The sequence below is a fragment of the Oncorhynchus clarkii genome, chromosome 5 (genome assembly GCF_045791955.1).
Source record: "Oncorhynchus clarkii lewisi isolate Uvic-CL-2024 chromosome 5, UVic_Ocla_1.0, whole genome shotgun sequence".
In the NCBI taxonomy this organism is placed as follows: Eukaryota; Metazoa; Chordata; class Actinopteri; order Salmoniformes; family Salmonidae; genus Oncorhynchus; species Oncorhynchus clarkii.
The window spans coordinates 51,888,903-51,901,785 of NC_092151.1; the positions used below are offsets into that span (position 1 = coordinate 51,888,903).

Genomic DNA, 12,883 nt, shown 5'->3' on the forward strand with positions numbered 1-12,883 from the left:
ACCTTTCTCTGAAACTCTTTGAGCCTCACTATGAGCAAAAAGGTGCAAACACACAAACATCTCAGGATGTCAAGCCTAATCATGTTTCAGTATGCATGGTTGTCCGTACAATCGAAAAATGAATGTGCCTCCTATGGTTAGAGCCCAGGGAGAGCCCTGACTGTATGCTAAAATGAGCTCTAGATCCTAAACATTAACATAAGTTAAGGGAAAAAAACGTGCTTCCTAGGAATCCCCTACAGTGGATTGCTGTCCTCAGATAGGGAAGTCAAGAGCATTTTGCACACAACCTCGGCACTCCAAAGCACTCGGAGAGCTCCTGATACCCCCACAGGGTAAACCCTGTCCACTAACACCAGGACACGGAGCACTCGGAAAGTTGTACAACATCATCTAAGTGAGCTAACACTTTCGTTTGACACCATGGGATTTCTTGTGGTGAAATTGAAGTGTATATTTTCAGCTACAACTTCTGGCGGGCCAAAGGTCATAGAAAACAGGCATTTGTTGTTTGCTACATTTCCAAGAGTCAAAGGTCCATAAAAACTGCAATTTTCTATTTCGGTCATATCTAGCCAGCCTTAAAAGTGGATACAAATCAAGTGTTTTTGTGCGTAGTTCGCAGGGATCATAAATAGGGCAAGAACTTGATTGCATCAGACTCTTTATTTAGTGTTGTTCACCCTTTTACATTAGCAGCTGCAAATCAAATGGGATGCACTGGATTTTTCTGATGGTGACAAATCATCGACCCCCAATATCTACCCCCTGTTGCCTGGGGCCTCTCTTGGGATGTCATTTAATTAGGTATATAATTATACTTTTTATTTACCGGGTCTCTCAATAAAGTTGAATCAACGGCGGCACCTCTTACAGTATTGTGGGGGTAACATCTAGACCAAGCCTCTCTTTCTCTCTCTGTGACACATTTCTGAGTCCTAGTGAATCCTTTTTGAGTGAGTCAGTATCAAGCCCAAAATCATCCTGCCAGTCATCGCGTATCAATCATAACGTTTCAGGGCTAAGCTATAGTGCTCACAAACTGAATTGTGTGCGCTCACTTTTTTTGTACCATTTCAAAATCCTTCAAAATCAATCGGGGCAGCTGAAGGTGTAGCTAAGCAACAGGACATAGAAAGTCAAGCAAAAAGTGCATCACTTCCTTACCTGAGCGCAGCTGTTTGATTCGCCCGTTACTTGCGTTGGGGTCTATGGGCAGGAAGTCCTTGAACCAGGTGATTTCTGGATCAGGGTTGCCGCTGGCAGCACAAAGCATGGTGGCCGTCCGTGTGCGCTCCACCACTTTGAGCTGGGGACCCATGTCTATGTTGGGGAATCCTGTCGGGAGCAAGTCCTCTGTAGAGGGGACAAAGGAAAGAGACATGGTTATGTATACTGGTGAAATTAATTGACTAGCTACATCGCTACTGCAGTAGCACGACTCCACAGTGAGTCTAAGCAAGAGTACCTAAATGGCTATCGTTCATCAACACTCTTAGGTAGTTGGTTAAAGCAATACACGTCCTGCTTTAATGTGACTAATTCAAATGGAGGCTGTGTTCTGTGAGAGTCACCAGAGTGATCACTGTACTCATTCTAACACATCCACATACCTCTACTTACACATAGAGAAGAAAATAGCATAACATAATAAAAAAAGCAATACTTCCTTAAATATCATGATTGTTTAACCTGATGACAGATCAGTACCCTAACTGTATCCTCTAATATGCTTTATCACAGGCCTAAAGGACAGTGGCCATTCAGTCACCGAATATCCTAATCTGAACAACGGCAGACAGCTACACCTCTAGAGTTTGGGATTACGCTCGGCGCAGAGACAGATCAACTCCGATAAACCAGTAGAGCATATTGGGATCATAAACCCACAAAACGACACGAGGCCCAAGAAGTCCCGGCCTTACTCACCAGGGGACGGGAGACACTGGAACCCGACTCCCGAGGAGGGAAAAGGCAAACCTGACCGGCAAATGTTTTGTAATCCCAGAAACAGCCTCCTACTTCCTCATTCTAAATGGGTATATTGGGCTGAGCCAATCTGAGGAGGCGCGGCAACCCACACAAACACAGCTGACCAATTAGAATACAGAATACCCAGCCTGAATTTCAAGTACCTGTGAGTGAGTATTCAAACAAATATAAACAACAGCTTGTGCCCGTTGTGTACCACCAAGCCCACCCCAACCACACTCCAAGACACAGCTACGATTAGAGAAGTGCCTTGTCTATCACCACTGGTCTTTCCATAAACAAACACTAGTAATGCTAGTCAAAGCGCACTTTCGAACAGGGAGGGAACACATACAGCACTAGAAGGCTAATTAGCCATTCAGTTGTTTTACACTGTGGCAATTTAGCAATTACTGTTGTACTTGGTCATGCACGCTGAACCAATTTAGCGCTATCAAGCAACGAGGGGCTAGTTAAGAGGTTCACAACTAGCAGTGCATTTAATGCTAAGTGTTATTAGAATGGGGAATCTCCCATTGTTGCTAGTCTTCTGGACATGGGCTCTGGAGCGTCTTCATGCCTGACCTCTACTCAGAAGAGCTGAGTCGTGACTCACGGTTGGGCATTGAGAACCTGGGACTACCCCCTGCAGTGTAATATGCATCAGACGCCTCCGGCTACTGAGCCAGCTGTGAAGGAAAAACAGGGTCAACCTTACAGCAGAGGTCATCTCTTATCTTCAGAGTACGGACAATGACCTCACATGAACTGCCAGACATCATGACGGGCATGTCAACTCCTGGAGACCGCTTGATTGAGGAAATAAGGCCAGTCAGTTTAGTTTGAGTCACGGAGAAGAGTGGTACAAGCAGGGGTAAGCAGCTATCCCGGGTGAATAAGAGAGAGAGAGAGATTATCTGAGAGGAAGAGAGAGAATGAAAGAAAAAAAAGCGAGGTTGGAGAGAAAGAGAGCGAAGATGAGTGAGAAACAGACAGAGAGAGAAAGCATGAGCGAGAGGCCTCTAAAGTAGGCCCCCTCACAGACTTCCAAGCATGGGTACTGACACCAGCAGAGAAGACTAAATATTTCAGTATTTGGTTCAAAAGAATGAGAGGCATTTGTGCTGTTTTAGGCTCCATGCCGAATCCTCCCCATTGATTATTAACGAATGCTGATGTATGATCTCTTTGTACTGCGGTTCCCCTGAGGGCTGAACGCTGCAGCGAGCCTGTATTTCATCCCACACTTGAAGATGGGACAGAGCTGTGTGAGTCTCCCTTACTCTCTCGCTCTCTACTAGTCCCTCTGTGACATCAATGTACTGTGCGTTAGATGCGTTAAGAGTTGTGGGACTACGCTACCCCCTCCGGTTATACTGGCAGGACAGACCTGTGTTTTCCCCCACAAGAGGCAGGCTATGCTGTCACGCTTCTCCAGGAGGCTCTCGGAGATGTCTGACGTTGAGCATCCATCCACGCTTTACATCACATTGAGTTCGCCTCAACGGCCTGGAAGTGGGGGAGCGACTCCTCGAACCACATCTAGTAGTAAATGAAGCCACGAGAACACACAACGAGTAATTTGGTTTTGAGTATAATTCAATTGGGCGGGTGACGCAGGGATCAGTGCAGAGATGTCGAGAGGAGCTCGGAGTGGCGGATGGTGGGTAAACGGAACGAACGAGCAGTCGGACAACAACAAGTACTGGGGTGGAGGAATCACAGAGCAATTACACTATCATTACCCGCCGTTCCCAGTTACGGAGACAGCAGCCGAAAAATCTCCCTCCTTGGTAAATACCATGCGGAAGCTATTAGCTTCCCCGGGATTGGTGGTGGATACAATCTCCCCTGCCGATAGAACCTGCCATGCAAGAATAAATAAATCACTGTTTTAAAAAAAATAATGTTAGTTCACGGTCAGCCAGCCTGAGAGAGGGAAAGGAAAAGACAGAGAGAGAGAGAGAGAGAGCGAGAGAGGGAGAGCAGACAATGACGAGAGTTGATTGTACCCAGAGTTTCCCTGGGGGCGTCCTAGGACTGGCATCGATTATATTTGTGTATGACTGGTGTTCTCCGCAATGGCAACTCTCCGGAACAAATCAAATCAGCCCTGCTGCGACCCGATCGGTCAGTTGCACAAAGCCATTGTTTAATTCGCCAGAAGGGTGTCCGAACGCTCATCGCTCATCATCATGCGTTCGTCAGCCACGAAGCGACGTTGTTTTAGGGCTACGGCTAATGCACTAACCCCCACACCTATCCTTAATTGGAGAGATTTCAAACGAACCTTGTCCATTACACTAAAAACATCTCTGATCACTCAGCGGTTACATTGGCTTTCGCAGGAGAGGGGGGACGTTGAAAGCATACTTTACCCAGCATGCAAACCAGTTGTCGCCCCCATATTTGTAGAGGGCTTTTGTTAACTGTCGCTTTTAGAAAACACGTGTCCCATTGATGCTTGAAATTGGCAGTGCCTTGCAATTACGTGTTGGTGCTCTTGCAGAGGAATTGGTATCTGGGCAGCTTAGTCTGACCCTGGCCATCCTTGGAGGCTGTGCGTCTGAAAATGGTGTCATTATGACGATCGCAATGTTGGATTACATATGTTATCTACGCCATCCAACAGCTGGCTGAGGACCCGCAAAGTGGCGGCGCAAAGCAGGGATGGCGCTCATTATCCGTAATTGTCTTTAATTGTGCTGCGCTCTTGAATGTTATTACGCAAGAGACAGGTGCAAAGCCTTTAATCTGATAGGTAAAGCTTAGCAACCGCATGACGACACGACATCTGTGGACTCGCGCCTGCTGTCACGTCCCCCTTCTCGGCTTCTGCGAGCTACGGCCCACACGAGACGGTCATCTTGAGATGGAGTTTTTACAGCCACCATTTACACTCAAATCATTCCACTTCTCCTGACCTGGACTTGTGAATCAGATCGGACAAGGGTGTAAAATGCAACTTGATAGAGTAGCTATTGAAACAAACGATGTCACCCTTTCTGATAGGCTGGCATCAAAGCTCCATCTATTACCATCCCGAAAGGGGTTGGGGGGAAAAAAAAAACACTTTCCCAAGCGTAAGCCAGGGGACTGCAGCGAATGTCATCGGTGAACCTCCCTCCCCCGCACTTATTACTCATATTATTATTTTCACTTACCGAAATGATTTAATTTCGTCAGTGGCATAATCAGGTTAACTGATTACCCCTCGCCACAGCCAGCAATGGGGCTTTAGAAAAGGCTGTACATTAATATCACAGAGAGACTGTGGAGGGAGAGAGGGTAGAGAGGGAGAGGGAGGGATGAGTGCTGGGGCTGCAGACACACACAGAGAGAGAGAGAGAGAGAGAGAGAGAGAGAGAGAGAGAGAGAGAGAGAGAGAGAGAGAGAGAGAGAGAGAGAGGGGTCCACTTGCAAAACAAGATTTCATCAAATGGGACAAACACCCCATTGAAACCCTGCATGCAGAGTTCTGTAAGATTCTCCGACATGTTCAGAGGAAAACTACAAAACGATGCATGCAGGGCAGAATTAGGCCAATATCCACAAAAAATTAAAACTCAAAAAAAGAGCAATTCAGTTTTGGAAACCTCTAAAATACATTGACCACCTCATATCATTACTGAGCAAAGAAAAGAGTCCCCTCATTCAGCTGGTCCTGAGTTCACAAACCTGTTCTACTCAGGACCAGAACATCCAATCAATCAGGATAAACCAAACTACAACACAGTCAAAACAAAACTATATTGCTTATTGGGAAACACAAACACAAGCACAAAGCAAAATCCAGTGCTATCTGGCCCTAAATCGACAGTACACCGTGGCTAAATATTTGATCATGGTTACTGATCAAAAAAAAGGCTCAGTGAGCACAGCCTTGCCATTGAGAAGGGTAGACACAGGAAAACCTGGCTCCCTGTAGAGGAAAGGCTGCGCAACCACTGTACAACAGCAGAACCTGAGACAGAGTGGCATTTCCTGACAAAATGTCAAAAATATAAAACAATTAGAGTGTCATTTTCCCAAATTTGAATTTGGGTTTCAAAGACCTCTCTGATGAGGATAGGCTACCCGTCCTGTTGGGGGAGGACGCAGAGAGCTGTGGGTTGGCAGCGCACTACATTACTGCCTGCCATAAGTTGAGGGACAGTGTCTGACAGACCAGTCAACCTGCACATGTACACATGTTATTGTTGAATGTATGGTTATTTTGACCCTTGGTTATTGTTGTTACTGTTGTCCCGTTGACAATTTTGATTCTCATTTTGATTTATTTTTATTTTGTAAATATCCAAAATAAGCTTTGGCAATATGTACATTGTTATGTCATGCCAATAAAGTGAATTGAATTTAATTGAAAATAGAGAGAGAGAGAGAGAGAGAGAGAGAGAGAGAGAGAGAGAGAGAGAGAGAGAGAGAGAGAGAGAAAAGCCTCAGTATTACCATAGCCTTTGAATAAATAGACATTTAACTATTCTGCAGCCCCAGCTGTTCGGACTCCGGAGATGGACAACTGAAGATCAAAACAAGATTGACAGAGTGTGAGTTGAAAGTGCAATCTTAATCAGGCTAGTTGGCTTACTAACTAGCTCCAACTGTTTACAGCTGGTAACCATAGCAACACGGCCACTGAAGCAGGCTAGGGAGAAGGGTCCATCTGCAGATGAGTACATGCCGCTCCCACTACATGCTGGGCTCACTCTGAGTCACTTACTACATGCCGCTCCCACTACATGCTGGGCTCACTCTGAGTCACTTACTACATGCCGCTCCCACTACATGCTGGGCTCACTCTGAGTCACTTACTACATGCCGCTCCCACTACATGCTGGGCTCACTCTGAGTCACTTACTACATGCCGCTCCCACTACATGCTGGGCTCACTCTGAGTCACTTACTACATGCCGCTCCCACTACATGCTGGGCTCACTCTGCGTCACTTACTACATGCCGCTCCCACTACATGCTGGGCTCACTCTGAGTCACTTACTACATGCCGCTCCCACTACATGCTGGGCTCACTCTGAGTCACTTACTACATGCCGCTCCCACTACATGCTGGGCTCACTCTGAGTCACTTACTACATGCCGCTCCCACTACATGCTGGGCTCACTCTGAGTCACTACTACATGCCGCTCCCACTACATGCTGGGCTCACTCTGAGTCACTTACTACATGCCGCTCCCACTACATGCTGGGCTCACTCTGAGTCACTTACTACATGCCGCTCCCACTACATGCTGGGCTCACTCTGCGTCACTCACTACATGCCGCTCCCACTACATGCTGGGCTCACTCTGCGTCACTTACTACATGCCGCTCCCACTACATGCTGGGCTCACTCTGCGTCACTTACTACATGCCGCTCCCACTACATGCTGGGCTCACTCTGAGTCACTTACTACATGCCGCTCCCACTACATGCTGGGCTCACTCTGAGTCACTTACTACATGCCGCTCCCACTACATGCTTGTCTCATTCTGAGTCACTTACTACATGCCGCTCCCACTACATGCTGGGCTCACTCTGCGTCACTTACTACATGCCTCTCCCACTACATGCTGGGCTCACTCTGCGTCACTTACTACATGCTGGGCTCACTCTGCATCACTTACTACATGCCGTGCTCACTGCCATTGAAGCTGCTAGCTAGCTAGGACACCGGCACACAGTCCTTTACACTTGATTATTGTTGTTACTGGTTGTCCCGTTGACAATCTTGATCACTATTGTTGTTATTTTCATTATATTGCAAATGAATAACCTCATTTCCAAAGTACGCTGTGGCAATATGTACTTTGTTACATAATGCCAATAAAGCAATTTGAATTTCATACAATTTAATTTAGAGAGCGAGAAAGAAAGAAAGGGGAAGGGGAAAGGGGGATACCTAGTCAGTTGTACAACTGAATGCCTTCAACTGAAATGTGTCTTCCGCATTTAACCCTACCCCTCTGAATCAGAGAAGTGCGGGGGGGCTCCCTTAATCGACATCCACGTCTTCGGCGGCCGGGGAACAGTGGAGAGAGAGAGAGAGAGAGAGAGAGAGCGAGCGAGAGAGAGCGAGAGAGAGCAAGCGAGAGAGAGAGCGAGAGAGAGCGAGAGAGAGAGAGCGAGAGAGAGAGCGAGAGAGAGCGAGAGAGAGAGAGCGAGAGAGAGCGAGAGAGAGAGAGCGAGAGAGAGAGCGAGAGAGGGTCGGCTGGTGAGGCTGAATATTGTTTGTGGGGGAACGGTAGGGGGATGGCAGAAGCGGGCACAGTGGGAAGCCAGGTCTTTCAGGGGGTCCTGGGTAGCGACGTTTTTTGGCTGCGCCTGTGTCAGCATGGACCGCCACAAGGGGAGAGGGGAGGGAAGCAGCGTAGGTAAACTAATCACGGCCTCTTCGTCGTGCTCCCCTTTGGACTCCAATCTCAGGTAGATAATGGGTATTATGCAGCATGCGCTCAACCTCTCCTCTCACTGCATTTTCACAGTCTGCATGCTCTGAGAGGTGACCGGCGCCTATTGGTATTCTTCACGCTTGCCGCGGGACCAAGAGCGGAATTTACATCCAAATCTCAAAATGGAGGGGGAAAAAAAGTTTGGAGCCACTCCAGATGGCAGTTTGAACGAGTTTTTGTTGGGTCAGCTTTTTGAACATAGCGGTCGCAGGGGGTGCCACAGTGTATCTGTTTTAGGAGAGCGGTTTACACTTCCATTCTGATTGACGGACTGTGGCCTCAGCAGCTTTTCAGCTCTTGTGCTCATCAATTCAACAGTCCCCTCACTGTGAAGATAACTTTCCTCTGGGCGTATGAAGCGGTGCTGTGAGTGCTCCACAGACACTGTCCAGATCCCTGTAAACCCAGAATACAACCTTATTAGGCCGCACTTGTAAAGCTATCATCACAACTGCCAAACTGCCAAACTGTAAGTAGCCTTTGCCACAAGCAAAGTGTGTTCCAACCACTGTAACGGCAGCCCAGTAGCAAGGTTTTTTTCCCGAGAGCCACGTCCAATAACAACCACAGCTATAGCCTCTGGGGCTACACATTTGTCACGTCTGAAGCCTAAATGTGGACTTGTTTCAGTGAATGCTATTGGGTGCCCGAGAAGTGAGAATCCAGGAAAACAGGGTGGACTGAAGTGACAAAGGTCTTCACATTTCCCTACTTTGAACTCTCATCGCACTTCCTCTTCCTCCCAACAACCTCAATTGAGCTGAACTTTATACCCCATACAGCACTTTGAGATACAGAACTACAGCCTGACCACCAGCACTGACAGCCAAAAGCCTTTATGTCAAAGGCTCTCAGGGCCAGAGGCTATGTTCAGCAGCTTCCGCACTTCACAGCTGAGTCCAACACAGGCTAACGCAGGCCGCCCCCTTTCCCTACCTCAGCAAAAGACGAGAGAAGTAATTGCCCGGGACAGCTCCGACCCATCTCCTGCCTGCGAGGTGGCAGTACCAAATTTGAGAGAGGAAAAAAAAAAGCTCTACTCTGTTTCAGCCACTGAACTAGTGAAGCATCGCCCAGAATGCCAGCTCGCCCAGGTTCCTGAGTAGCCCAAGGGTTAGACAGGGGAACTCCAGGGGAGACAGGAGATGAGGCCGGGCCATTAGAAGAAATGCCTGTCCTCTGAGAGACACGACGTCGATCAGTCAAGTTGCATTCGGCAGGGGGCACCTCACGGCATGGGCTTTCACTTGCATGACACACCTGCAGGTTCGCCAATTAAACAACTTCCTTTCGATTAGTAGGCCAAAGACACAGAACTATTTACTGCAATATTGGCCTTATTACCTATATCTGTGTTTCAAGGGGTAGAATTTCAGTTCAATTGTTGACACCCCCCCAGTCAATAACGAATGCTTTAAACAGTGTGAAATACAACAAAGGAATTCCAAATAATGCTTGTTCGTTCTCCGTACAACAATGCAAGCTTGGAGGCCCACGGCCAGCGAGGCTGCATGAGAAGACTTCATTCACCTGAAAGAGAGAGGCCTTTTCAGAGAGCCCTCTCTAAGCCCATTCTGCAGCCGGAGCCGAAACAACCATGATTTGAGCTTAGAGATTTGAGCTCCCCGCTGAACCTCTCCAGGGACAGCAGAAGACAGCAGGGGCCATCGCCTTGCAGAGGCCTGTATCCCCGATCAACCCAACTGTATACAGCGCAATCAGCTGAACGATTTTGAAACCCAAAATGAGTCAAATGATAATTGTGAAGGATTGGGGGTGACATTGGCCACATTTCCCTGTAGGGCCATTGGCTTTGTGCAATTAAGCATCTAATAACAGGGTGGGAGGCAATAGGGGTGTCATGGGGAGGGCGGTTGGAGCGGTTGAATAAATAAATTGTTTAAAAACATGACAAGCGTGAGAGGATGTGCCCAGAATGACAAAAGGCCAGAGGGAAAGAGAGGACATTCCCTTTGCGATAGTGAAAGGACACAAGATATATTTATGTGGCTGCCCCTTCCTTTTAAAAGCAAAGAAGCCAGGCTTCAATTTCAACATCATTTCCTGGGAAGACCGGTCCTCGACGGAAGAATTGGCCACAGTGGTTTAACTTTCACTCAGTCAACAGTGCACATGCCAGAAACAACAACGAAGTAAATTAACAAAAATAAATTGGACAAGGCCATAAAAACAAACCATTCCCTTAACTCCCACACTTACAGTAAATGACCCAATATAACTTGTTCGGAGCCGTTCGGTTCAGAAACGACCAAAAAACCCAACAGAAGTCAACATTGCTTTTAATTACCACCATCCGCACCGTGCTCATTTAGCATCCAGCGGCTCTGTAAGAAAAGACGCTGCTCTTCCGTTCAGTCCGCTCATTTCCTGATGCGGATGAGCGTTGGTTAGTGTCGGACAAGTATCTCAGTGCGAAGTTGATGAAGAGGGAGCAGAGGGAGCGGGGAGAAAAGGCAAACAGTGCACTCAGGGAACAGATGTTCATTTTGCATGGTCCAGTGCCAACGGCAGTGCCTGGCAGAGGGAGCGGGCGCCAGCCGAGGAGGAGGAAGAGGCGGCGGGCAGGGCTAGAGCAACAGTGAGTTGCGTGCGGCATGCCCTTTAAGGCAGGAGGATGCAGAGGCTTCTTTAAATATTAAACTGCTGCTACTATGAAGCCAGTCAGGCTGAGTCAGCGCTCCCGAACAGAAGCTCTGTAATCAAGGAAAAGCTGTCCGGATAGCATCTCCATTGCTTTCTCCTTTACTCTCTTTTCTCTTACTCACTCCGTCTCTCTTTTGTGTTTCTTTCTCCCTTTTTCTCATCCTATGTTCCTTCCAGAGATATAGTGTCTGGAACAGCGGATATAGTATATTTCAATGGCAGAGCAGGTAGGATATAGTATATTTCATGGCAGAGCAAGTAGGATACAGTGTATTTCATGGCAGTGCAAGTAGGATATAGTATATTTCATGGCAGAGCAGGTAGGAATAAGCGCTACCTGTGGCTTGTTGTATTGTGCAATAATGCAGTTGTTATGTAAGCCTTTAAGGGAATTCTCTGAGCGGGGTAAATGAGAGCGAAATACTGAGACTATCAAGGAGATATCAAAACCCGTCCCTTCTCCCACTCCCCTCCACACATCCTGTGTAGCGAAACAGCGTCCTGTGCGGGAACTGAAGGCCTATCAGTTCTGCCAGAACGTGGCAGTTGGTGTGACCTCTGTGTCAATCACCTGGGTAGTGGCTCGTGTTTATTCTTGAGGACGGTGGCCCATGCCGCCTCCCCCAGCTCCTCTTTATTCATTCACAACCATCACGGCCACTGTCATTGTGGGCAGCTCAATGGTGAGACATTTCGGCCTGCCTACGGTCTGTGGACCGACTAAGGTCCACTGTCACCCAGGAGCCAGTGTCCGAATCAACTCCCTCCTACCCACGGTTCTGGCCAACTACTCAAATATTGGCAACACCGTCACGCACGTTGGTTGTAACGACCTTCGCTTTAGGTGATCTAAGGAACTGAGGGAAGACTACAAAATCATTTGAAACACCCTCGTTAGCACAGGGAAGAAAATAATTATGTCTGACCCTCTCCCGTGCTATCGAAGGGGTTCGAGAATGTTTCAGTTGCCTCGTGGCCCTAAATGAGTACCTAAAATAACTTTGCAACAACAATGTCTCCTTTGGTGACAGTTTTGTCTTGCTATGGGTGCAACCAGCACTCTTTAAAAGAGACAGTTCTGAACCTAACCACAGGGGCTCAAGATTTATATCCAGCAACATTGCAAACTGTTTTAACCTCAATAGGGTAGGGGGCACTATTTTCACCTCCGGATGAAAAGCGTGCCCAAAGTAAACTGCCTGCTACTCAGGCCCAGAAGCTAGGATATGCATATAATTAGTAGATTTGGATAGAAAAACACTCCAAAGTTTCTAAAACTGTTAAAATCATGTCTGTGAATTTAACAGAACTGAAATGGCAGGCAGTCAGAAAACCTGAGAATTTTTTTTGTAGTTTTCCATTAACTGCCTATACAGATTGACTTAGGACTCAAATTGCACTTCATATGGCTTCCACTAGATGTCAACAGTCTTTAGAAATTGTTTCAGGCTTGTATTCTGAAAAATGAGGGAGTAAGACCACTCTGAATGAGTGGACACTGCAGTGTCTCAGAGGTTTTTCATGCGTGCGACCAAGAGCGTGCCTTTCTTGTTTTCCTTTTATATTGACAAAGCTTTTGTCCGGTTGAAATATTATTGATTATTATGACTAAAAACAACCTGAGGATTGATTTTAAACATCGTTTGACATGTTTCTATGAACTTTACTGATACTTTTAGGATTTTTCGTCTGCCTGTTGTGACTGCCTTTGAGCCTGTGGATTACTGAACAAAACGAGCGAACAAAACTGAGGTTTTTGGATATAAAGAGGGACTTTATTGAACAAAACAAACATTTATT

The 12,883-nt window shown here is 47.1% G+C and overlaps 1 protein-coding gene across 15 annotated transcripts in view; it reads right to left on the reverse strand.

The window, feature by feature from the left end:
* LOC139408979 (receptor-type tyrosine-protein phosphatase S-like) overlaps nt 1–12,883 on the reverse strand; it is a 216,867-nt gene that overhangs the window by 113,258 nt on the left and 90,726 nt on the right. For all 15 annotated transcript variants that reach the window (XM_071153536.1, XM_071153535.1, XM_071153534.1 and 12 more), the window contains exon 5: nt 1,168–1,356. In XM_071153536.1, the coding sequence (XP_071009637.1) occupies nt 1,168–1,356 (189 nt within the window). The remainder of the gene's footprint in view (nt 1–1,167; nt 1,357–12,883) is intronic.